General features: G+C 37.5%; 1 protein-coding gene and 1 pseudogene across 1 annotated transcript; one reads left to right on the forward strand and one right to left on the reverse strand.

Moving 5' to 3' along the window:
- Window positions 1–194: 194 nt before the first annotated feature.
- On the reverse strand, window positions 195–26791 carry PHC3 (polyhomeotic homolog 3 (Drosophila)). The gene is made up of 14 exons (XM_009884435.1): window positions 26666–26791; window positions 25747–25905; window positions 24233–24310; window positions 22501–22659; window positions 20986–21084; window positions 16350–16590; window positions 13976–14853; window positions 12390–12540; window positions 11051–11304; window positions 10044–10200; window positions 5793–5919; window positions 4260–4398; window positions 3937–4168; window positions 195–349 (listed from the first exon to the last, which is right to left on the reverse strand). Exons 1-14 carry the CDS (start codon window positions 26789–26791, stop codon window positions 195–197), a joined length of 2955 nt encoding a protein of 984 aa, XP_009882737.1.
- Window positions 18211–20283, forward strand: LOC104285933 (annotated as a pseudogene).

The following is a 26791-nucleotide window of genomic DNA, read 5'->3' on the forward strand; positions in this document are numbered from 1 at the left end:
CTTTACCCTGAAACTATTAATTATTGGAAACTACAGAGGACTACTTGGTATAATCAAAGGAAAGTTTTTAATATATGGGAAAATCCCATATATTTAACAAAACATCACAGTAACACTCATGCCACAGTGAAGATGTTGGCATATTACTGTCGGTTCTGTCACTGAGAAATGTTTTAAACCTTCATGTTCACCCCCTAGGATTCTTTCAAGGAATTGATACGTGCGCAGATTTTCAATGCGGGTCCAAGCTTAATATTCATTGCACTCATAAGGTGATCCTCCTTCAGCAAAAGAAGTGCTTGTCCATCAATTTCTTGTGCTCTAAATTCATCCGCGATATCTTGACAACCTACAAGGCAACAGAAAAAAAGAATTACTGGGTTAGAAATGTGCATTCTTAGATGCAATGACTGTACACATTAGAGCTCTTCAGCTACACGATTTCCCCATGCTTATCCCTTTAACTTGCAGAACCTCAGGTATATGCAAGAGTTCAATCTTACGATGGGAACTTCTGAGATAATCTGAAAGTAATTTTTACTGCAGCCTCTAATTACACTGTAATTATTGGAGAATTACTCATTGGAAATTTCAAGTTCTAGCAAAGACAGATTTCTCATTTCATTAAGAGGAACAATTGCCATGATCTCACGATTGGAAGAGACTGGCAAAATACCACTGAAATAGCAATCAAGTAAGAGCGTAATTCAAGGAGGTTCTTTCTAGCAATAAAAAGATAGGCATATTCTACTGCTATGTACAACTCAATGAGAAAATTCACATAGCTTCCAAAAGGTGTTAATTCCATCTGTATGTTACCACCACTGGGTTAAGTAAACAGAATTTTGATTTATGGGCTTTAGCATAACAGTCTCACAAAGACATTTACCATCAGTAACTTGAGTGAATATTCTATACACAGCAGTAACTCATTTCACAAGTGCAACTTTAAACTAGTTGATTTTTTTAAAAAATTATAAACTCTTTTTCTGAACATGAAATAACCAGGTCTCAGGTTACTGAGGCCTGCAACATAAGAAAGAGGGGTTCATGGGTTGGGCTGTCCCAAGTAACTGAGGGCCCCTTCCCACTGAAGAACACTGGAAACAAAAGGTTCCTCAAAAGATGTTCTGGACAACTGTTAAGCAGAAACAGTCAGTTATGCCTGGCTGTATAGCAGCTCTGTTATATGGACAAATGTCTTCTAACAATGTGAATAACAGCACTCATTGTCAGTTGTTTACTTGAAGCTTCCTTCCCCATAGCCACGTTTTTCATGTTTCTCATATACTTATGTTCTCAATCCAGTGGTCTCTCCATCCGTCTCAGAGCCTGTCAAGACACATTTTAATTTGTGCTCTACCTTCCATTCCTGCTATTCCTCACTTAAACCTATTTTTTTTGGCTTTTTTATATTTTCCCCTGTTCTAAAAGTACTCTGTTACAGAGATATGAAAATACTGTGAAGTCCTTTTCCACCCCAGATGAGAGCAACTAACTAATTTAATGTCCTCTTGCGTGTTCAGATTTAAATTTTATAAAGAATAGATAGTCTAATTTCCTGATGGATTTACAAATGTGTAAGAGACAAATAGAAAGGAAATGTGAAAGGAAGTATAGACATCCAAACCTTCACTCATTTCTGTTATGACTGTGTAGCGGTCGTAACATTCAAGGTTGGAAAAGGTTAGCAGGACACAAAGCATTTCCATGCAACTTCTCCTAAAATACCTTTTATCAAAGCCATTTTGGAAAAGCAAAGGATGAAAGCTGAATGTATTTCAGTTCCCTCACCCAAGCCCATTTGGGCATTCTTAAGCATTTTTGCAATTTGCTGTTGTGCAATAACTTAGCTAAAAAAAGGATGCGAAGAGGGTGAAAGACCATTAATCTTGCAACTGAGGAAAGAAAGGAGGAACAATTCTGCTGGGGCTTAAACTGTTGCTGTCTCTTCCTCCCAGAAAAAAATAAGCAACAGTAAAAGTGTCCTACAATCTTTATTTCTCCAAAAGAGTCCACAGGAATTCAGGAAAAGCCTGACAAGGCCACTTGACTCCGCAGGTAGATCTCCGCTACAGACTGTATGCAGAAAGCTGTAAATCAAACCAGATGTCCCTAATGTTTATGAAAAGCCGACAAATCACCATCTCCTACAACATGGCAGACGGTCTGCATGGACTGCACCAAGTATACATTGCAAAATAGCATAATGGAAGGCAATTATATTATTTCTTGTATTATTCAATTCTGACAGCATATGAAAAAGTATTTTTTCCAAGAGAGTAGCTTGAGAATATGTTGAACAGAATAAACCCCAAAATTGCCAAAATATATGAATGTAGCTATGTAACAATAAAAATTCTGGCAGGTTGTGAATATCATTTTAAACCTATTAAACTTTTTTAAAAATGTATTTGAGAAACTAGGCCTTAATATGGATGGGAATGAGTACAATAAATTTTCTATAAATACAGAGAAATATAAAGTTTGTTTAAAAATCCTTGTTTATAGAAGACAAAAAAAAAAAACCCCAGATCTAGCAGCTGGTGAAATATTCTAAAAGTAGCGGTTTCAGAACAGAAACCACATTTTAAGAATAATAATTTTGTTTTCATACTTGCAAGTGAATTGCGTCTATGTGGTACTTTAAGTTTTCTAGGACAGGAAGTTTATTATTTTACAGAACCTAGGATCAAGAAGTTATTAAGTAGAGCCTCAAATCTATAAAAATAGTAACTGAAACCAGCAGTAATATAGTTATATTCCAGTAACACAGCTGAAGTACAGAAATGTGAATGACCATGTCTTAAACCTAAGGAGTTTTGCTTGTTTTACATACATCATTGCAGGTTACCAGAAGCAGATGATGGAACTTAGTTGCAATTTATAAACTATCAGAAGAAAGGTACTTCAAGGATGACTTTTGCTGATTTAAGACATCCCTTACTCAATTCTTTGCCTGACCTACTTTATAAAAGATTATCTGTCAGAACCCATGCGCAAGACTTAGCAATGAAGATACATTCCTTACAGGTTATTAGCCTAATGGGATAACACAGAAAAATGGTTTAGCATTCCAGAAAAAGTAGAAAATTAGGAACAACCTTAACCCAAGTCAATGTTTTGACATGTGAGTTACATGGGTAAGCACAAAAATTCTCGTATGATTGCTATTATGGAGACCTGCCTTGTTACCTGGCAGGATTACCGTACCTGATCGGATAGAATGGCATCCTTGGTAAAGAGTGGGGAGTGAAACTTTAAAGCTTATGATAGTTAGGAAATGATAAATAAATGTCAAATAACCTGAACATGATATAAAGGTAATTGTGAATATTGAGCTACAGAAAACATTTGTAAATAAGGAGAAACAAGATTATTATTTTTTTCTGAGAACAGACTGTATCTACCAGTATGCAGAGTCTATACGCAGAAGTTCTCTGCATTTCAGTTACTGAGCAAAGCTCTGCAAAACAAAGTTTAGCTTTAGAGAAGAAACTTCCTTATTCTTTTTTAATGGCTTGTATCAGGCCAGATCTTTCAAATTTTTCAGTTGTATAATGGGAAATAACTCTCTTCTTGCTTTTTCTACTGAATAAGCAGCAAGTTAGGAGGGAAGAGAAGAAAGAAATGTAAAAGGGAAGAAGTGTGTCTGATCTCTCTACTGACCTCTTGAGAGAAGTCAGACTGAAGGGAGGAACAGCTCTAATCTCCATCAGCTGGGATGAAACAGCAGAAGTGGAACTAGTTCTACCAACATGGGATTTGTGCTGAAGGAACAAGCAAGAGGAAACAAATCACATTCCAATTTCTATCACCAACTAACGAGTACACTTGTGCTGTTACCACACCACCTTCTCATCACACTGACGCTAAAAAGCAAGGAATTTCACTGTACAAAAAAACCCAAGGAACAAGTTATTGCACCTTACATACCAGGCAATGAATGTATAAAGGCCCAAACTTCATCAACAGTCCATACTGATGGGTCAGCTTGCACCACTGGTAACAAGTCAATGCTCTCTGGCACTTTCCTAATTCTTAGTTCTCTAAGTTCACGTTCTCTCTCTCTTTCACTCTGTCTTCGCAGACGGGTGGTCATGGCAGCTGGAACAGCATCTTCATGAGAAGCCGTATCTTCTTCTGCAGATGGATAAGTAATCGGAAGCTGGAAAATGCAGTACAAATACACTACAGTATTATATTTTATTTGCAATTCCCAGAACAATGCCATAGTTTTAAGCAAATATTCCACAGACCTGTCTAAGAAAATGATCTCGCGATGCCCCATCAGGGCCACTCGGTCGACGCCCGCGTCGCCCAAGACTTTGGCTATCTGATTTCCGATTCCAACGACTGGTCTTGTCTGATGTAAACAGCCCAAATTTCTTAGTGCAACTAAGGCTGTGCCTAAAGAAGTAAGATATATTCAATAATGCACTAATAGTTTTTTGGACTGAATTCAATCAAGTAACCATAAAATTACAGTGTCGTAGAAATGCTGCCTAATTAAAGATAACAACAGCTGCTACAGAAATACAAGAGAAAGGTATCTCAAATGCCATTTACTCAAACCCCTTGTCCTGATGCAAGATCAAGTACATCTAGATCATCCCTGGAAGATGTTTCTCTCTTCCCATTCCATGACATAAATACCTTTGCATTTTATCACATAGTCCAATCCCGCTTCTCTAAAATGCCCATTAAAAGCCTAAAGTCACATTGTATCTTTTGCTTCCATTTTCTCTACCTAGCTGATACCCAGCCAAAGGAGGATGCAGGCAAAAAATCCCAATTTAAGATTAAGGGGCCAAATTCCTTCTTGAGATTATTTTGCTGGTAGTGTCACAACAAGTACCAAATCAAACATACACATTCCCGCCACTTAAAGCGGGAATGTCTCACATGGGAGATTAAAAAAGTAGCAGACATAAAGGAAAAGATGGTCTCCAGGCACACTGATGCAAAAAAAAGAACTAAGTGGTGATTAGAAAAGGGAAACGATTTCCTATTTCTAAAACATCTGGGATTAAATATCCATTTTCCAGCTGTAATGATGGAAGTTTTCACATTCAGATGTTGACTATGAATTCTTTCTCTCAGCCAAAACAAAAGCAACATACTAAACCCAAAGAGAAACAGAAATGAGCCGCTTTGCTCTGCCAACCATGTACAAGCAAATGGCATCACTTCTTACTTGCAAGAAAGGAGAAGCTTTAGAAAACAGTAAATTATTTCTGTTTATTAATATTTCTGTTTTACTCTTTGCAAATAAAGAATTTTTACACTGTTACTAAAACCAATCTTAAATTATTTTTTGTCTGTGCAACATTTCAATTATGCCAAGATAAATTTAGTGGGTTTTTTTTTCCCTAGCATCACACAAAACTGTAAGAAATCCCACCGAGCCCAGCATTCTTTCACTGACATTGCACAACATCAAGGGGAAGACAATAGGAATATAAGAAATATATACTGACTTGTGGCCCATGAACCTCTGCACCAATTTCCAAACACTTAGTAACCCTTAATGGATTTCTATTCCATAATACCCATCACCTTCCCAGAAGCCCAAGAGCATTCACGGCACCCTCTGGAAAGAGGTCCACAATTTTACTGTAATTCTCTTTTTCTATGTTCTTGAAATATATTATAATCCACCACAGTCCTTTGTACACATATACTCTGCAAATTCAGTTAGAAGGCTGTCATGTTTTTACTATTTCTTTATTTTTCAACATTAGATACTATTTGGGTGCTATTCCATTAATCAGATAATGATAAACAATAACTAGACAGAGTACCTTTTGGCACAGGATGTGGAGCAGAATCTTTTTGACCGTAGAAACTTATTAGAATATCCCATTTTTCCACAAAATTCACACTTCAGAAGATCATTTTCAATTTCATCCAGTCCCTCTAAAGAAAGGAATGAGGCATAAAGAAGTCAGTTTCAATGGCACAAAATTATGTTTGAATTTCTCATCTCAAGCAGGCAGGTAGAAGATTTTCAAATACCTGACATGTATAACTAAAAACTTTGATTAACAGAAAATTATGCAAAGCTAAGCAATTCATAGATTCCACTCTCTATAGAAAAGATCTTGAGCAAACTGAACCTTACTGAACCTCCAATTAAGTTACTCAATGAACCTAATCAGCTTTTTTGTTACATTTTGAGCCATCCATGAGCAAGTACGCCCTCAAACATAGTGAACAATTAAACAGAAGTGTTACAGTCTTCATGAATGGCTTATAAAGGGTTCATTAAGAGAACCAGGCATTCCACAGTCTAAATTCAAGCTCTCCAGTAATGACATAATGCATTAACCTTATAAAATACTTTCTTTGCATAAGCAACTGCTACAACCAGAGAAACCTGTGAAAGCAAGTAAAACATTGAATCTTATCTATGAAAAAGATAAGCTGCATATAAGCAATAAAAGGATTACAGCATCTACTAATTCACAGTCTACTGTTACAGAATATTTTTCTGTTACTGGTGGGATGAGGCGGCATTTTTCCTGCTCCTTGTGAAGAACTCAACAACCAGCTGACAGAAGCACCAATGAAAGAAAAAGCAAAAAGGCCCAAAAGAAAGCAGTACAAGGCACCAAGGCAGCATACATGTCACATGCTGAATGTCTATGCTCTCTTCTGCCACAAGCGTTTCATGGGTACAGCATGGTTTGTAGGTAGTTTAGAATAATGCCACCATATCTGCATACCAACTTCACTCCGGCATAGAAAAACACCCCTTATCCTCATGCACCATCTGTGAAATGCATCGTAAGGAGCGAAGGAATGAAGCTGGCACAAACTGAAATGTAACATTTTGTGGTCATTCAGGTTAAGTAAAAGAACTGCATGCCACATGGCTGCAATCACAGACAAAATACATTGCTCAAAAATTTAGAGCACTAAAACATACATTTCTCCCACATTTTTAATTTACCTGGGCCACTGTTTCATATACTTTGCCTCTTGCTATTCACCTTCTGCGTTCATACTTTTAATTTTACATAACCAGTTGCAAAAAACGCAAACTAGTTTTTTGTTCTAAACTCTTTGTTAAGCTCTGATGCCAGCTAATGCAAATGCAGGTATCAAAGTTTAATCGAAAGATTGTAACTATGAATTTGTAAAAGTCTGTTATAGCAACGTTAACACACTAAACTGCTTGCTAACACTAACTATTGTACCAACAAAGTAAAAAAAAAAAAGCACTAGTGCAGTAAAGAGCTGAAAATACTGAAAAGGGTATTTGAATAACGTATCTGATGTATCAGGACTCAAAGACATAACTCAAAGGTCAACAAATCGTCCAGCAGTGTCAGACTGAAAATTACCGTGTTGCAAGTCTCCAACTTAATAAGCTGGTATCATACAGGGAGTAAAAACTGGAAATTGGAAACATACTAAATCTGACCAACCTTGCAACTGAAGTTAAATACCAGAGATGCATCCTTCAAATAAATCACTCTCTCTCTCTAAATAAAACCCCCCCAAAATCCTCACTCCCAATCCAGGTGGAAAAAAGTGACAATAGAGTGAAGCAAAAATTGATGCTAAGAGCCTTTTCTTCTGCATTATTAGATGCTTCTACCATACATGCAATCATACCCTGGTTTAGTATCAGAAAATCTCCTTTGCTCAACTTCTGCATATGTGGATGTGCCTCAATGCTGGATGTCTCCTACTAGCTCATCTAATGAGTAGTTGCAAATTGTCTATGTAACACCAGCTGTCAGGAACAACATCTAAAAACAAAACCATGAATGTTTGAATAATTCCATAAAACAACGCACAAGCTGTTTGACATCTGAGAAACAACATAGTGCTAATACTGAAAAGTTCTTAGGGAATGCTATTGAAAAGAAAACTGAATTAAGATCTACTGTAACAAATTAAGGGCAAAATAACTATTACACAGAGCTTCAAATATTCTAGAAGATACACCAGACAGCAAAGTTTCTTTTGTTTGTAATATTTTGGGTGAAAAGAGGTATTAAAAAAAAAAAAAGCTGTACTCTTGACCAAGAAAGTTTATTTACTAGCAATTTACTAAGTACAGTCATGAGCTAAGAGATTTACAAGTCTCACTTTGTGTCTAGAAAAGTAGTATAACTCCATTGAGCTGTAAAATAACCAAAAAATGTAAAACAAGTCATACAATTTACCAGATTACTTTTTTTTTAAAGCCTCTTGTGCTTGAGCTTTCATGTCACTGGACTTCCCTCAAAGAACTCGTTAAATGGAAGCCCTCACTGGGAGACGATACCAAAAAAATAACAGCAATTTTAAATTACATGAAACAAAGGTTTAGAAAACTTCCAGTCACACTGCAACCCTCCACTATTAATATGCCAGATGCTTGCCATCTAAAATTTAGTGTGCCATGCCTACGTGAAGTTTTGTGAAGAATAAGGTATGGGCCTCAAATTATTTTACAGTAGAATATCATGTAATATATTGACAAAAAGGACTCTCTAAAAACTGTTTCTTCATTTTGCTATGTAGACAACTTAATTCCAACATAATCAAAAGAAAGTTACAGTCACAAAACAAAGCACTTCAAATATCTGCCACTGCCTAAACTAGGCTGTTACTGCAAAATGAGAAGGGCTCTGGGCTGAGAAATACTAGTAAATGCAGTCATATAATCATCCCTAATTTAGGAAATCCTGTTTTGTGTTTCATTTTCAGGCACTGTTTCCACAGTTTCTGACTTCTTTGCACAGATGTTATATCAACATGTAGGAGGACTACAACCCATCAGTATTTCCTTTCAGTGATGTGCTTCCAAGCTAAACCAGCTCCTAGTAAAAATCAGTGTTACAGGTAGAAATACACTCTTTAATTTTTAGCAGAAATACATATTGCCTGAGTGGTAAAGTAAATCAGCTTTAAGAAAGAATTCCAACTACATTTACGTGACTTTACTACCAACAAACACTCTTCTTGAATTCAGAACACTTTCTAAAGCAAGCTTTTTACCTTGTCTGCAATCCTTGACTTGAGTCTGACTCAATACACTTACACGCAGTAACATATATAAGTCATTGCGGTAAAAAATAATGTAGCAGAATCTAATGAACTAAAAGACTGAATTTTGAGCTAATTTGTTTGCTGAGATACACAATGGATGCAGCTGGCTTCCCTACTGCACTTCAGTACCATTCACCAAGGCAGAAACCACAGTAACTAACAAACTGCCGTTGGGCTTGCTATCTTGAAAGTTCCCGTGAGAAAAGATCAGGGGCACGGACTGTTTTAATTAAGTGACAATTTACAATGCTTGGAGTGGGAAGTAGTTGAAGCACAGCTATGGTGACACTTGCTACTGCTAAGGACAGGCTGTCCTGACTTTTTCCAGCCACTTCCCCGATACAGACCTGTGGCAGTAGCAGGCAATGTATTTGTCCCTTCTTATCCTGCTCACTACAGTCTTGATACAAAAGAGGGAAAAGAACTATTTTGAGAGAATGAAACTAAGAGTTGCATTAAGACAAATTTAAACGGATCACCAAAACCAGCTCCTGTGCAACTGCTCAAGCTGTGGAAGAGAAAATCCAGATGTGGCTGAAAAATTCTGAACTTTCAAATCTTGGGTGAATTTATACAAAAAAGTGACTTCTGGGCCAGGCCAGGGTCTAATTTCCATTTCATAACACTCATGAGGCTACCTACATTTGGGCTTGAACAGTAATAGTGGTGTAACATATCCAAAAAAATGGATTGCTGAGATCTAAAAAATCCGTGATGATATGTTGGATACTGCATGGAGAACTCCATTTAGTTCATGAATTGTGCTGGAGACCACTGTATTCTAAGCAGGACAAATGCATAGTTTCATGACATTCCTGTGCATCTACACAGCTGCTGTTAAGATGTGTAGCTAGTAAAAAACATTTGAAAACACTTTCTATTTGACATAGTGTAAAGATTGGAGAAATATTCCAGAAGTACAGGTGGGATGGAATTGTGTAATACATATAGAACTGAAGGAGAGAAAAATGGATATTTAAACAGAAACTACAAACCTTCTGCAATCATATCCTCTATCTCTGTGTCCGATGAGTTGTCTGCATGTTTTGTAGTCTGCAAGTCTGATTCAACACACACAACACTCATGATTTGACCCTCCACTAGCAATCCTTTTTCTGCAGGCTGTTCTACCAGCAAAGATGAACGACTTACCTATTGCAATAAAAGCAAAGCAACAGTGATTAACTGAACAATGAATAATTAAAAATAGTATTTGCAACTTAGTAGTTGTAACTGAGACTAGAATCAGTCTCTGTTCTATATCAATGAATCATTATTATATAGTGCCAAAGCTCTAAATACCATTTCTCAAACAAATACCAAGACTCACTCCTGCTCTACAGAGATTGCAATTATGTTTAACAAAGGAAGAAACACATTATATCTACAGAAATGAAGGACTGAGAAAATGAGAGACATTAAATTAGTTAGTAAGGCAGGCTCATAGGTTTTAAACTGTCCATTTGTGGATTTAAATTTTCAACAGTAACTCTTACCAGACACAGTACTGATCACACCAAGCTCAGTACGGGGCTTGCCAGTGCATTAAACAACAGAATTTTAACATTTTAGAATTTTAACACAGACTCATCTCAGAGATTTAAATTAAGATATCACTTAAATTGAGGCATCTAGGAGACACAAATGTAAAATGAAGTTATTGCAAATGGTAGCCTAAAATCACTCCCCATAGTTATCTCTGGATATAGCCTATCTACTCAACTGTGTCTCTGTTTTCATTTAAGTGCCTTGTCATCCAGTGATACTGGCAAGCCAAAAAGTAGCATCAATTCCGATTACGTACATAAGACAATACAAACAGTACACAAGTATACTGAATGCTGTAAGAAACAGGTTACCAATCAGCAGAAAACAGGTCAAAACCAACATCTGAAAAACGATTCAAGATCTACGTAGCTACTAGCCGCAAACAACATCATCATTAAAAGCAGTTTGTGTCAAAAACTAGTAGTAAAAAATTCACAGCAACTTTTACACTTACAGGGAACGGCTCTAAGCCCTCCTGAATCACGAAGCCTTCAATCACATGGGTCAGGATCTGTGGTTTAACAATGGCCTGTGGAGGTTTATTTTCTAGGCTAGGAATGCTATTGGGCATTGATGTGCTGTTGCTCCTTGTTGTTGCTGCTGGAAGCAAAAGAGGTGGTGGTGGAATAGAGGCGTGTGAAGGATCAGATGGAGATTTAATTACTGAGGCACTGACTGACGATGTCACTGAAGGTAGTCCCCCATGTTCTGAAAAAAATAACAAAGTGTGTTATGCTTTTATCACTTATATCCAACTGTTTGCTCAGAATTCTAGAACTAAGAGGTGACTAACACACCCACCTCTGCACCCGTCATCCTGTAACACAGGCTTTTCCCTATGGTTTATAGATTTTGCCTTCAAAACAAGATGGCTTTCCTTGACAGACTATTCCACAAACGAGCAGTTCTCATGTAAACATTTTCCTTTACTCAGGATCTACTAACTACAAGCATAGTTGGCTTTTCATTACCTACGCAAACCACAAATCCATCAGTCAAGAGCAAAAACCCCTATTTTCAAACACTGGATGCTCAAGACTGAGAAACTGAGGTATTTCTAAAGAGTGAATTTATTTTCAGGAATGTTTTGAGCCTCAGTAACCTGCAGGGTAACAAGTATACACAACATCAAGCCACTAAGCACCCCTAAGCACCCAGTTACATGTATAGCCTAACTATGACACATATATGCACACACAGACATACTATACTATAGAGAGAGAGAGTACATATTTGTGTGTTTAGCACATTAGGGAATTTACATTAGTTTGCATCACAACAATTGATAGAGGCAGAAGAAAAATGTTCATTGGTAGCTTTTGCATTAGAATAGCTCCTTACTGTGGCATATAAAAATAGTGCCAAAAAGAATCATACTGCGTAGTCAACTTAGGCAACTTCTGAGTGCTGACCCCGATTCTGCCAAATCAATCTTCACATTAGATCAGTCAGCATACTTTGCCCATATCCCACAGCCATCACTTAAAGATTAACTGGAGATTTACACTCACTCCTGTTAAGATTTTAGTATAAAAGTATATGCTAAAGAGCTCAAATAAGCATTTTGCATGCTATATGTTAGCCAAATACATATATAAGCTACACCTTTGGGACTGCATCATTTGTTCTATCACAAGGATTTCTAATATATTTCATATATTATCTTTTACTTAAGAAAAATATATGACTAAATTATAAAGAAGATCAAAATTGCAGATTTTTATTTTAAAACATCAGCAACTAGCAGAAGTTTCTAAGCAGAACAGCCACCTTACTTTGACATTTGCTCTCACCTGACAAAGGATCTTCTGAATTAAGTGCTTCTCCATTCCCCAAGGTTATGGCTGGTGGAGACAAGGTGGGTGGCGTAGGAGTTCTAGCCATATGGACACAATCTGAATCCTCGGGCATCTCTTCTTCACATACATTCTCCACTTGGTAAATCTGCATCCAACAAACTATTGCTTTAGAGAGATTTCCACTCTATCTTAATACCTTAAAAGAGTTGCATAAATACAGTTTTTAAAATAAATTACCAGTTAAAATGTTAAAATATGCTAATCTCCTAATAAAATACTAGTTTCCAAACTGCCTACAAAACAATGAACTCTGGGGACATCACAATGTCTATGAGAGCAAAATCGAAGTATTTTGTTACAAACAGAAAAATATAAAGAGGCACAGTTCTCCTATCAAACAGGCCAGAGAACTTGACTTTTTCAGTGTCTTATCTCTATAGTTTACTGTATTTGTATTTACACACACATTTGTAGCTACTTAAACACTTCTGTAACATAATGACAAGTCTGCAAATTGTTCTCTATCTTATACAGCAGTGTAATCAAACTGAGTATTTCAGAAGAGTCCACCAAGACTATCAAGCGTTAGTGGTTATAAGAGATTATAAGGTACTTTCCTCAAAACCATTAAAGCAAATTTACATGAATTACTGACAGCCAGTTTAGCCGATTAGGATGTAAAACACCACCTTGTCAAAAGCAAACCTGGCTTCTACTCTTTTGCCCAATTTCTACATGAGCTATCAGAAAGTTCAGGTTATCATTAGCCTCTTAATATAAATTAAAAATAAACAGCACACTTTCTTCCTTAACCTGTTGGTAGCCTGAAAAAAGCCTACAAGAGGTGTTCTTTTGTTCACATTAATCTCATTTGCACTAAAGCCTAGCAATGCCATCTTAAGTGTCAGCATTATTTGCATATCATTTAATTTCCCTGATGTTTCACTGTTCATGATTTTGGTTCAGTGTCAGTGAAGCTGAAACCTTCAGTTACAAAATGCAGGCATCTGAGACCAACATTGAACTAAACTAAAATGGCAGCGATGGGGAACACCAAGACAGCATCAAAACTTCCCCTATTCTTTATATGAAGAGGATCTTTTCAAAGTTAGTACAACATTAATTATTGAGAACTCTATTATCTGAATAATCTTCTATACACCTTCATACTTAGTATAGAGATGATTCTCCTACAATTGTCTGTATTCTATTTGCATTAACATAAAGAGGTAAAAGCTTACAGTCCATATGGTACATTTATCAAAACTCACTTGATGTAAGCTTTGACATACGTTTATTTGCTTTTTTAACTTTAGATATGCTGCAATTTCATTAAGAGGTAAGATTTTAGGTCAAAAAGTTGCACTTTCATAATTCTTGGTTGATATTATTGAGTGATGATCCATTACAAAAAGACAAAAAAAAATCAGAGCAAAATGTCTATTGTTTTTTTAACACTAATTTCTGTAATCAATAGGTTTCTTCTGGTGCTCTCTCTAGCAACAGGTTTATCTCTTTCTGAAGTCATTGGGCCAGAGTCAGAGAAGCTGAGGATAAAGGACTGTAATATTACCACTTACCACTGGAGTTTCAATTGGTACCGATGGCTGCACTTGAAGATTTACTGCAACAGTTTGTGGTGGTGGAAGAGTTTGAAATGGCAGCTGGACCAAAGCTTCTGCAGCAGGAAGTTCCTCCTCAGAAACCAAAGTGTTTTGAACCAAAACCTGGCCTTGGGACAGAATTTCGGGCTGCACTTGTAAAGACTGCACAGACTGCAACGGCAGTTGTTGAATTTGGGTTGAAGATGTTGACAGCTGAGGAGGAGCTGCAAGAGGGATAGGCGTGGACTGCAAGGCTGAATATTGCTGGTGTGGTGCGGAGGACACGATCTGTTGGCCTGGGGAAACTAAGCTGGGCTGATCTACTGACCCTACGTGTACAGCAGGGGAAGATGGAAGTGGAAGATGCGACGGAAGATTAAGTGGCTGTGCAATTGGTCGAACTGGATTGGTAGTAGTTTGCTGAGGAGCAGTCTGCTCTGGCTGAAGAGCTGTTGGCACGAGGGAGTTTGCCTGTGACTGAATAAGTGCTTGAGGGTGAATAATTATCGTGGGTGACTGACTAGGGGAGTGAGAAGGTGGAGGGGATACCACTACTGACTGCTGAGCTGACTGGGATGGAGTAGGAGATAGCGTCAGAGGTGGAGGATGGATGTGAATAGGTGAGCAATGAGACTGGACACTACTGGGACCTGGAGGAAGACCATGGCTTGGGAGGGGTAGACAGTGCTGTGACGGAGGGGGTTCCTGACCCGACGGAGTCTGAAGTGCAATTGGCTGGACTTGCTGCTGCTGTTGCAGTATCAGCTGATGATGGGAAACCTTTGGAGGTGGTGAATGAAGGGGGATCTGCTGATGTTTTACTAGAGAATGAGGTTGCAATGGAGAATATGAAGCTGTGAGGGGGGAAAAAGTGACAATTAGCACTTATTTCTTTAAGTCCAGAGAACATCATAAAAATATTGAAAGAAAGGAAGTTTTTACTTTAAAGTAAGACTAGCACAACTTTTTCAACCCTTTGGATCTATGGTTAGAAATATCTTCTTTGACAGCAAATAGTATACCAGAACAATTTATTTGGGGAATATATCAATTTCCAAAGCAAAATGCAGCAATGAATAGAGGAACATAGCCATGCTTTTTACATATATATACACACGTATGTACTTTCTATATAAAAGTATCTAAGTATCTTTTTGGTGCTAGTTCTAAGATTACTGCTGATCCAGCCTTCACTTATTTAAGAATTTCACGCAACTTTAAATGGATTTAACCTTTGCTTTGAAACAGACCAGAATGGAAGAGATAAGCATCACAATCAACAGGATTTGTTGATAACTGCTCAGTTAAAGTTTAGGTAATACCATTTTAACAGACTAAACAAAATTCCAAGAGTTCAGAATGAATTAAAACCTTTCAAAGTATTTGCCTGGACTTGAACACACAAACTGAAAGGTATGAATCTAAAAATACTGCAGCTTCCAGAGATATCACATCACCTTTAAGTGAACCAGTGACTTGTTAGTAATTCCTTACAGCATATTTTTCTCCACATGCAAACCTCTTCTTGCTTTGTCTTTTCCACTTGAGAAACAACTCATTTATGTTGTCTTTTTTATTATTTATTCTGCTAGTGAAGATGGATTTTTTTCCTAACACAAGTGAGTTCTAAGAGCATTAGGGCTCAATACCTTACCTCAAGAATGTCTGCTTCGCAGTCTTACTCCTTCTCTAAAAGCTGCTCTTAAGCCAAGCTAAATTCCACAGAATTCAGACCAATTGTCCAGATTACCCTTACTCTTTCAAAATAAGGCAGCTAAAATGAAAATACACTGCACGCAATGTGAATGCCTATCTAACCAACTGCATGCTTATTTTGATTTGTCTTTATAGAAAATACTAAGATTCTGTGCACTATTATCTATGGATTTATAAAAGTACTTGATATAAGAACATTCTGATGACATAGACAAGACAGCAAAAAAACCCAACCAAAGAACCACAAGCAAAAGAGATTTTGATGAGAATTAAGAGGTTTGAGGTGGTTTCAGACCACATATTCCTTCCCAGAGATCGGGGATGACATGTCCTGACAATGAACATACAGACAGATCAGTAATGAAAATCATGCTTGTATTGTGATTCAGCTGTGTATTGCAATTGCCATATTAGGCTTGTTTTGTGATTTAAGAACACTGCTGTATCACGCTGCTGAAAGTCCTGTGTAACATCCAGTATAAACAAATAAGTAAATTTACCATTAAACATTAAACTTTCTCCTATGGCATATCTAAAAGAACCCAGTCAAAGAGCATTGGGACTCTGACAAAGCCACAACATACAAATTGACTTTAATTAAAATAACTTTCTTATAGCTCCATTTTCATCCTACCTGGTGTTATTAAGTGATGTATGCTTGATGTCCGTGTGACTGGTGTACTCCGACACTCTGGAGTTGGGCTCTCGCCTTTTCTATTGCTATCTGAGGGATCTGGTTGGCTGCCCTTGGAACTGGTTACAGGTTTATTAGGGCACAGAGACAATGACTGAGTTTGACTGCTGCTCTTTGGTGGGCCATTCTGTGAACTTGACAATACACCCAACTTCTGACTGCGCAATGTCAAGTTCTGAACCTGGGAAATGAGCAAAACATGAAAAACCACCAAACCATATAAACATCTATGACAAACATCCAGGCAAAAATTACAAAAGAATAATGTTATGTAATGCTTCTCACCCCATGTGATCAAAATACGTAAGGAGTTAAAAATCTGCGTATCAAAGCATCTTTTAAGTCACAAAATTTAGAGAAGAATAGAGAAGAATTACTTCAGTGACAAAGAAAATAAGGAAAAGTCTTTTTTCTTATTGAACTTTTAAAATAAATGGAAATTCTTCATTACATTAATTTAAATTTAAACTTGCATTTTTTCTCTTTTATTGTGCCTTCAAAGTGAATGACACAAAGCATCTTAAGCAAATGCATTTTTTTTTTAATACAGACACTGCAGAAGTGCAGTGGCCTGTAAGTATGTTTGCAGAGACTAACACAAACCAGAACCTTGGGTGGTCAATGGGACCAGAATTTGCTGTATGTTATCCATGTCTTAACAAACCTGAGCCCTTTATTTCTACAGCAATATTAATGTAGCTTTTCATCATGACACCTCCAATGTCACATGAAACAAAAGGTTTGCCTTCTGAAATGTAAATTAGTCAGTGATTATTTTCACTAACGTCTGTTATACCACAGCCAGATTCTGTGCATAATGATGCGAACTTTCCAATCCTACATTCTGAGCTAGAATTTTATTTTCAAGGATAAAGACTGGCCTTGTAGCACTAATTTACATCATACGTTACATGAAAAAGATGACTAATTATTATCACCATCCACTATTTTGATTACATAATCCCTTCCTCACTGAACAGTTAGTATTTGTGTAACGAACAGCTACTTGACATTTTACTTCTCACTGCTCAGTGTGTCACCCCAGGATGCATTCAAATCCTGTTCTGAAGACAACAGTATTTGTTTCCTTATTGGCATGCCTGAGGCATTTACTGCAATCCCATCTCTGTGAGCACAAATCAACCTTTAGCACATCTGAACAGGTAAGGTAACTAATCTGAGACATCCAGGTCATAAATGAGGGGGACACATATGAAAAGAAGAAAGTATGAAAGCAGAAAGGAAGAAGAGTAAGTAGGAGAGAAGTGTCAGTTCAACCAACAGGCCGTGTTAGGTGTTGCCATTGAGACACTGCTAATCATTGACGAACTTCTGAGTTTCTCTGGTATTTCTACATGGAAGACAATACTGTGAGACCACTATACTGTACCTTCACAAACATCTTGGCTAAGTGTAATACACACATCTACGTATATAACCAAACACATTATTTTCTTATTAACAGGCACTGCCTACTTGGTCAGGTTTGCTTACATGGTAAATAAAGACATTTCTCTAAACCCAGCTGATTGAAACCCAAAGACATATTTATCACCAGGTAAGAAAAATAAAGTGTACCAGTGTTAAAGCTCTTCCATTGCCTCACTATGGATGAAACTAGATCTTCGCAATGTCATTGCTGCTATAGAAACTATCAGACAACCAAGGTTAACAACATGGGGCAACAGGGCAAGACTGAACATTGGGAGGGGAGAGGAGTTTGGCAGGGTGACCACAGCAGCTCATCTCACTGAATAATGCTCTATGGTGTGGGGTGAGATTCTACTGTCCCTCTGCAATGATGTCTCAGTTGCACAGCCAGGCAGACTTGTGCAAAATGGACCTCTAAAACCCTGTGGTACAGAAGGACCAAGACTGTAAAGTCATACGCTTTACCTTGAACATAAAAGACAGATACAAATGCAAAAAGAGCTGCTAGCCCATCCAGTAACCTCTCTGCACTTTCAAACTTGATCTGCCAAATCTGGAGGAAAGAAAGGCAGCTGTGACCAAGGATAATGAGGCACGGTAACTCCAAGACTGAAGAAGCAGTCTGTCTTTTCAATGAAGGCTCAACTGATGAACTTGACATGTGAGCTTGCTCAACATCCTTCATAAATACACAGTTGGATTCCAGCAAGCTCTGCCCCCCTCAGATACCTACTGGAAAAGCAAAGGGAAGGCAAGCTTCAATGATTTACCATTATCTCAGAACAGGGACACATTTTTAAGGTCTTCACATTGTCAAAAAGGAAGCAGACTCGGATGACATTTCATCATACATAAATGAATTTTTTTTTTTGGTTGTTCAATTTGCACAGAAAGAATTCTTTGAAAAACAGGGAGGCACTGCAAATAAATACAGGCACCAAGCAAGTAAAGGTTCTACTTACGGAAGTGAAAAGCAAAAGCTCCTGTGGATCTGTGAACAACATACCACAGAAGAACAGCAACTAATAAGCTATTACATACAATCAGTTCTGCAGAACACCTCTACAGAGGACTAACGAAAGAGAAGACAAACCAGGTTCTAGGAAAACATTGCTCTTCTCTAGTGATACGTTCAATCAAAATGCCTCAAGACAAGGAGAAAAGTCTATGGATATACTTTCTGCCCAGGCAAATAAAACAACTGGGATGAGATTGCTATGTTTCTGTGAGAGGCCAACAGTTTATGCTAATCAAGATGCTTTAACAGTCACTCTTGAAGACACAAAGTCCAAAAGCAGACACCTACCTGTACCTGCTTGAGTGTTTTTGAAGGGGATGCTCCTCAAATGTATGAGGATATCATATGTGACCTAACAAGCTCAATCATGACAAACCTGCATAGTGCCACAAACACTCTAATGACAGACTCTGACTTTGTTTCTGCAGTTAAGAGTAATCTATTCAACATGGAAAGCGAAAGGTCAACTGAAATTTTGGAAGCTATAGTGGGAAGGCTTGCCATGCCCTTTTATTAGGACCCAGCGATAAAAGCCCTGGTCCCACAGTCCAGCCTATAGCATATTGAAAACAGGGTTCCCATTAGACTCTCATCTTTTATCATAGCATGCCATTTGCTTTGCTGAAAACTCAAATGAAAGGGAAAGAGAGCCCAGCATGTGCTGAGAAAGTAACTGAAAACATACTTAAAGGAAGAGTTGCATAGCTGCATTCAAGTCAAACTGAAAGCAAAGCTCCAGAAAAGGCTAAACCAAGTTAGGAACGCCATCGAGAAAAGAGCACTAATTCAACAAAGTCAGTGGCAGAAGATCTCACTTTGACTGGATTAAGACTGACACAAGAACATTTATCACAATGGACAAACAATGGCAAAGACTAGTACCTCCTGACACTTGCATACCACTCACAAGAAACTCTTTTGGAAAAGCCTGGGAAGAGCCAAGGTTTCGAATAACTAGTGATAGCTAGTGGCTCAAGTAATAGTCCTCAACACCTTGATTCTGAAAAGGAAGACATAACTATTCTCTCAGCCACCGCTGAGAAGTTCTTACATGAGGTTGGCTTCAATATGAACAACAGTTCCAGTGGAATCATGGAATCATAGAATGGTTTAGTTTGGAAAGGACCTTGAAGATCATCGAGTTCCAACCCCCCTGCCATGGGCAGGGGCACCTCCCACCAGACCAGGTTGCCCAAGGCCTCATCCAGCCTGGCCTTAAATACCTCCAGGGATGAGGCCTCAACAACTTCTCTGGGCAACCTGGGAACACATGGAAGCCCTAGTAAATATAATGAAAACAAGTTCCATCTAAATATCTGTTGATCAGTCCCATAGCATAACTCAAATAAACAATTTATTGACCAACTTGTACTGTCTGTGATGAAACTACGTCCACTCATGGCCAAAGGGAACACTGCAGACTGAGTAACAAGCAACTACTCGTGAGATGAATACAACTGGTACAGTGCCACAGACTGTAATAAAGAACCAAATTAGTGTCCTACTGGGGCAGAGGCAATAATGGGACTTTTTTAAAGGAGAGCCAGTGACACACAAATCTATTGGAATCTTCTGAAGGGGTCAAGAAACATAAGGTCAGAGAATATTCAACTGGTATAATTTACTTGGATTTCTGTAAACAAGATTTCTTCTAAACAAGGTCTGTTTACCAAAGGCTTTTAAAGAAACTGCTGAGATAGAAGAGAAGATCTTTCACGAGAGCATAAATTCGTTAGATAAATGTTCGCTTTTCATGGCAGAAGACTGTGATAAATATGTTCTGCAGATATTTGTGCTGTGACATATGTTTTTTCCAGATGATATACAAATAAGTCAAGCAACGAAAAGGTGATACAAGTTCAGCTGCTAACATGAAGTTATTCAAAGTAATAAAGATGAGAACTAAATATGAAGACCTGAAAAGTCATATCCAGGTTCCAAATTTTACATATAACATGATCACCTCTAAATGCGCGATGATGGTAAACACAAACCACTGAAGTAATACATACCGAGTACCCATTACTAGTTTTTATAAGCAAGTAAAACGTAAGCACAATGTTTCCTTACATCTCAGTTTTGGCCCACTCTACTGGCCATACGTTTAAAAAATTGACACAAGCTCACCTGAGTAGCTGCAGACTGACAGGAAGATGAGGAAGATGATGAGACAACAGGAATGTCAGACTGGACAGCAGCCACAGTGGTTGCAGGAGTAAAAATAAGCTGTTAAGCAAGAAAAGGTATCTGTTAACAGACCGAAACTTTGAAAATATGTGAAAGAAACGCAGTATTTTAAAGAGACATACATAAGTTACATGTAGTGTTGTACAGCTTCTTTTTTTTCTTTTCAGATGAACTTACTCAAAGAACAGTTTGTCATGGTAGTTCAAGTAAATAAATTTAAAATTTAGTAAAATAAATATAATAATGTAAAATATTTGTTCTACATATACTGAAAAATATTTTTCTCATATATAAACACACATATCATCTTTCATACAAGCATTGTAAAGAGGACTTTCCCTTCAATATTACAAATTAGTGAAACAAAGGCAAAAAAAGTCAAGAGAGCAGCCCAATATCTACAACGCTACAGGAAGAGAACTTACAAGATCTTCCAATTGTTCAAAATATTATTTAAGCAGAGTTGTTATATCAACTTTAATTATGCTAATCAAGTTTAATAGTGAGAACAGGTATCATACAACCACCCTGAAATCACTGACTTCCAGCATATCTAACTGTCATTAATTTCTTTACAGGCAATATAGCAAAGACAAGCTTCACGGAAGGCTTGAAGCCAGATCATTAGTTAGTCTTCCATATTTTTAAAGAGATCTCAAACGCAAGGAGCAGCTAAGAAGAAAACACGAAGGTATTTATGTGGAATTGAATCAAGCTGGCAATGAAGGTGTTACTATGAGCTAGCTAGAGTTAAGGGTTGATCACACAGATTGTAAGGTTCAATTCATATGAAATTCACTAGAGAAAGTATTAAATTACATTAAAAATTAATAAAAAAGAAATCACTAAACAGATTTTTTTTAAAGTTGCCCATTAGGAAATGGAAAGGCCATATTGACAGGAAATTGCAAGAATCTAATGAGTTTCAAGTAAATCCAAAGAGAATGAAAGCTATGTATCTAACACGAATCGTAGAGACAATAATGCAAAGAACAATCTTAGTTAAATACAAGAAAAATTTAATGAAGAGTCAGAATTCTGAACGTTGCCAGTTGTGCTGGTTTGGGCTGGGGTAGAGGTAATTTCCTTCATAGTAGCTAGTACAGGCCTATGTTTTAGATTTGTGCTAGAAACAGTGTTGATAATACAAGGATGTTTTCCGTTATCACTGTCGTACGACCAGGCTAAAAACACCTGAGCAAACTTCACCAGAGAACTGAGCTACAGCAATACTTTTGCTTCTGATGTCTACAGTGTTTCAGAAGATATGTATTCACAAATTAGTGACTAAATTCTCAGTGCTATCTGAAACTCAAGAAAAATATTTATAAATAATTTACAGAAACAAAATAAACACTGAAACAGTTAATTTTTTTTTTTTTTTTTTGCAGGGGGGGACACACAACAACAACAGACAGACCAAAACCAAGCTTAAGAACTGTAATCAAAACTTACCATTTGAGCTCGTAGATACATTTGAGCCTGGCTTGCACTCAGGGTTGGAGAGGTGCTCCCCAGCAACATAGTCTGTTGGGTAATACTGCTGCTGGTGGTGTTGGAGGTCTGTGAACGGCTTATTATCTGTGCAGGTGTAGGAGAGGTGGAGAGGTTAATCTAAGGAAACAAAAATATTGCTTCTGTCATGGAAATTCATTCATCCTAGGGTCTAAAGCCAGAAAGCCTTTGACAAAAATGGCAGGGGCAGTTGAAATCTCTGAACTGTAAAGATATCAAAAATACATTGAGCCAATCATCACAAAACTGGATTCTGGCAAGATTGTACATTCACATTCTTAAACTGCAAGCAACTGTTTAGCAGTAAATAACAATAAGCAGTTACGAGTAGAAACAATGATGTTATGACATCTGAAAAATATACCTCATAGAAATACACATTTACAGGACATGTAGCATGAGCTTGAAATATTTTAAGAAAAACACCTGAATGTTAATATTTAAGCATCTTTAAATGTTTATATTATCTGACTGGCTGATATCTTTTGTTATGCTTGTTATACAACCTGATCCAGACACTTTTTTGTGCCGCCATATATGGACTTTAATTACTCATTCTACATATGCACATTTAAAAATGACTGGAGACCAAAACTTCCTACAATTTCATATTAAATGCTTCTCAACAATTGCTCTTTAGCATCTTCTCAAACAAAAGCTGTTGTGGTTTTGGTTTGGGTGTTTTTTTTTTCCTTTCTTTTTTTCCTAACTGGTCTAACAGAGTTAAGTGCCCAGCTCTTTTTCATCACTTACTCAAAAAGCTTTCCTTGAAAAATCCCAGCCCAATTATTCTGTTAGTTTAACATCAGACATCTTTAAAGACTTCCCCTCCAAAATTTAATGAATGAATGTTTTTACTTCTAACAATTGTAAGCCAAAGCAATGCTATGAGAGCTTAAAAAAATATACAGTTAAACCACTGAAGCTATGCATCGAAGCCATGAACAGCTTGAGGGCATGATTAATAAGCAGGATGTCTGCAGGACTAACACAGTCCTAACTCAAGAAAACTGTAGAACTGTACATAAAAGACGGTGCAAATTACATATCTGAAGATGCCGCTTAAAGAAATACAGCATGAACTGAACACAGAGCTGCTAACAACTAAAACCCGAGCACATGCCTAGATTATGGATAAAGTAATTGAAAGTGCATAGAAGATGCATGATAAAAGATGATATTCAATAAAAGAATGAATGCTATAAACATTTAATCAGTTTCATATATATATATGTGAGCATTAGATTTGGTGCTCTTTAATCACTGATATACAGTTATGATTTTGACCTAGAATAGTGCCCTGAATAAAGAAACTGATGTGAAAAATCCAATAAGAAATCCAGTAAGAGATGAAAGCTCAGGAAGCGACTCCTGCAGCGGTCTGAACAGTCACTAGTGCTTGTGGGGTTAGCAGCTGCCCCTCAGAGCACCAAGAGTGGGCTGGGACTGGGGAAGCCTCCAACGCTGGCCAGCAACGCGTCAGGATCACTGGCAGATGCTGGAAGCACAGCCAACACTTACTACAGAGTCATCATACTTCTATTTACTGTTTCTGTAACACTAATTTTAACCATACAAATTTAAATACTAGAATACTTTCTGTTTTTCCAAGTACTTAAATAATAACCAGGAGGGGTTGAGAATGGATGGAGGGCTTTGTTCAGTTACGTACCGAGGTCTGCGACATGCTTGACTGCTGAGTGACACTCCCAGTGGGGGAAGTACATTGCCTCCCACCTGACAGGCTTGCCTAAATAGCAAGAATACGTGTCAAATATTGAAATCAAAAAGTCTTTAAGTGATGTTCATATTATTGCATAAACCATCAGAAACATCCCTCTCTACCATTACCTTTTCTCTGAGTGAACGGTAAAAATGCTTTACTCACTGGAATTAGTTTTCAGCAAAGTGCACTCTGCACTACGGAATGCTATCTGCAAGGTGCTAAATGCCTTGAATTCCTACCCAATTTCAGGCACTGAGATTCTTGCAGATCAAGACTTGAACAAAAACTATCAGAGGTAAAGTCTACCAGACTGTTAATGACGGAGCTAACTGAGCTACGTGTGGTGCTCAGAACTTAAAATGTGACATCATTAAAAACTGTCATGATTAAAACTCTCATCATAATTTTTATTATGATTAGAATCCTCTAAAAATAAAACAAACTTTACAAATGCTGTAAAGAACACCCTTATATTCTAGAATGATAATTTATGTATGCACATCTAATTGTCTAGAACAGTACAGTATTCCAGCCCTTGACATGAACACAGGGACAGTGATTTAGATTTCTGTATTAACAGAGTGCATACCAAAACTTCTTAGCCTTCCCCAATCTGATTTTCGTTGCTCTATCTTGGTAACTGTATATGCACACACAAATCCATCACAAAAAAAAGTGACAAATCAATATATTACCACGATCTAATGGAAAAGGTATAGAAGAAAAAGTCAGGAGCATAGAAGAGTCAGTTCCAGTTCTGACAACAAACCGCTACATCCCTGAAGTCTTTAACTCCGTTTTAGCTTTTCCATGTGTAAAATCATTAACAACCACCTATCTCTGCAAGCCAGTATGCTCAATCTGAGGTCAACTGAGGTCAAAGGAAATCTTTCTACTGCTGGAGTTTTCAAAATGGGTCTCCTCCAGTGTTCACTAATATTAAAAGCTGTGCTTCAGAAATTAATTGTCATTTACTTCCTACATTTTCACACTCAGCATTAAAGTTCAATTTTGCCATTACTTACAATGCAGCCAGATGTGTGGCAAAACACACTAAGATACCAGATGTTCATTATTTTTCTTTGATTCTGCTATGCTACATTGCTATTCATTGCTTTCCCCATCAACTTTTAGAGATAATCGTGGGATGATGATTGAAGTTGTCTATTTTTAATATTTATTTTATTACTGTTTGATGATTTACATGATGCATTATAATGTATGCAATAAAGCATGGAATGGTTGCCTACTGGAGCATCTATAACACTGGACAAAATCCTCCAAATAGTTTGGAGGAAGATACAATTTAAAGTAACAAAGTCATTAAAATACAACAGTGAATTACAGTGAGGCTTTAAGCTCAGGCACTTAAGCTGTTATTATGTTTGATAATGCTCTAGAATTGTAGTCCTACTCTAGAAAGTAGTAAACCATTCTTTTTCAGCAATCTTCACTCTCACCTGTGGTACAGTTGCCAGACTCTGAAATTGGGTACTGCTTAAGTGCTGCTGCTGCAAAGCAGCAGTCTGCAGCATTAGATGCTGCTGTTGGGCTGCATACATCTGCTGGAGGTACTGAGCAGCTGAGCTAGGAGGACGATGCAAGGCCTGCTGAATAACCTGTGATGAATCAGTAGGTAATTAATTACAATTACAAAGTACACACCACGCTGACAAGATGCTGAAGTTTACCTTTACAAGGAAATAAACCCAAATAAATTATTTTCACACCAATTATGTAATACTGAACTTGCTCCATCACTGTTCTCAACCAAGTCACAGAATATAGCCAACATAAATATGTTCACATTTTCAAGGAAAGCCTGACAATCAGCTGACAATACAGCATCATTCATAACACAACATCCAAACCTCTTAGATTCTTGTCAACAAGTCCTACATAACATTCTGCTTTTTGAAAGATTGGGGTAGTGTGTGAGAGACACAACTATCTAACCCAACAGAATGGAGCGTGCAGAGTTCAAGGAGACCTAATTTAAAGAACAGCAAGAGGGGGCTGGATCCAAAGCACAGATACCTCTGGATCCCTGTAGTCAATGTTGGTCAAACAAACAGCTTTATTTTGTGTTATTTTGTAAAGGCTTATGTTAATAATTCATACCCTTAGGGAACGGTGAAAAAACCCAAACTTTCTAGCATAGCATTTCCCCCGGCCTTACCTGGGAGGCAGGCTCGTACCCTGCACTATTCTTACATGGTTTGATACCCTTTGGTAAACAGCATCTTCTGAAAACCAGTAAGTCAGATATTAAGAAGACAGCAATTAAGAACAGAAAGTTAATCCTGTGTAAAGTGTCACGCAATGCCTGTATTTGGGAGCACTGTACAGGACAGGAAAGAATATCTCATAGCCCAGTACCTGGACGGCATGCCTGTCAGAGCCGCTGTAAACAGATATCTGTGGCAGCTGTGTCCGGGAAGTGGAGGTGGTAGTGATAGTAGTTGTAGATGCAGAACATGTTGTTGTGTTTGGTTCATTCTCCAT

The sequence above is a fragment of the Charadrius vociferus genome, unplaced genomic scaffold (genome assembly GCF_000708025.1).
Source record: "Charadrius vociferus isolate BGI_N301 unplaced genomic scaffold, ASM70802v2 scaffold104, whole genome shotgun sequence".
In the NCBI taxonomy this organism is placed as follows: Eukaryota; Metazoa; Chordata; class Aves; order Charadriiformes; family Charadriidae; genus Charadrius; species Charadrius vociferus.

Coding starts and splice junctions, on each gene's coding strand:
- PHC3 (XM_009884435.1), bottom strand. CDS start 26,791: ATGGAGAATGAACCAAACACAACAACATGTTCTGCATCTACAACTACT. Junction 16,591..20,985: donor GTCAGTCTGCAGCTACTCAG/GTGAGCTTGTGT, acceptor CTCATTTCCCAG/GTTCAGAACTTGACATTGCG. Junction 11,305..12,389: donor TTCAGAAGATCCTTTGTCAG/GTGAGAGCAAAT, acceptor TATTTTTTTCAG/AACATGGGGGACTACCTTCA.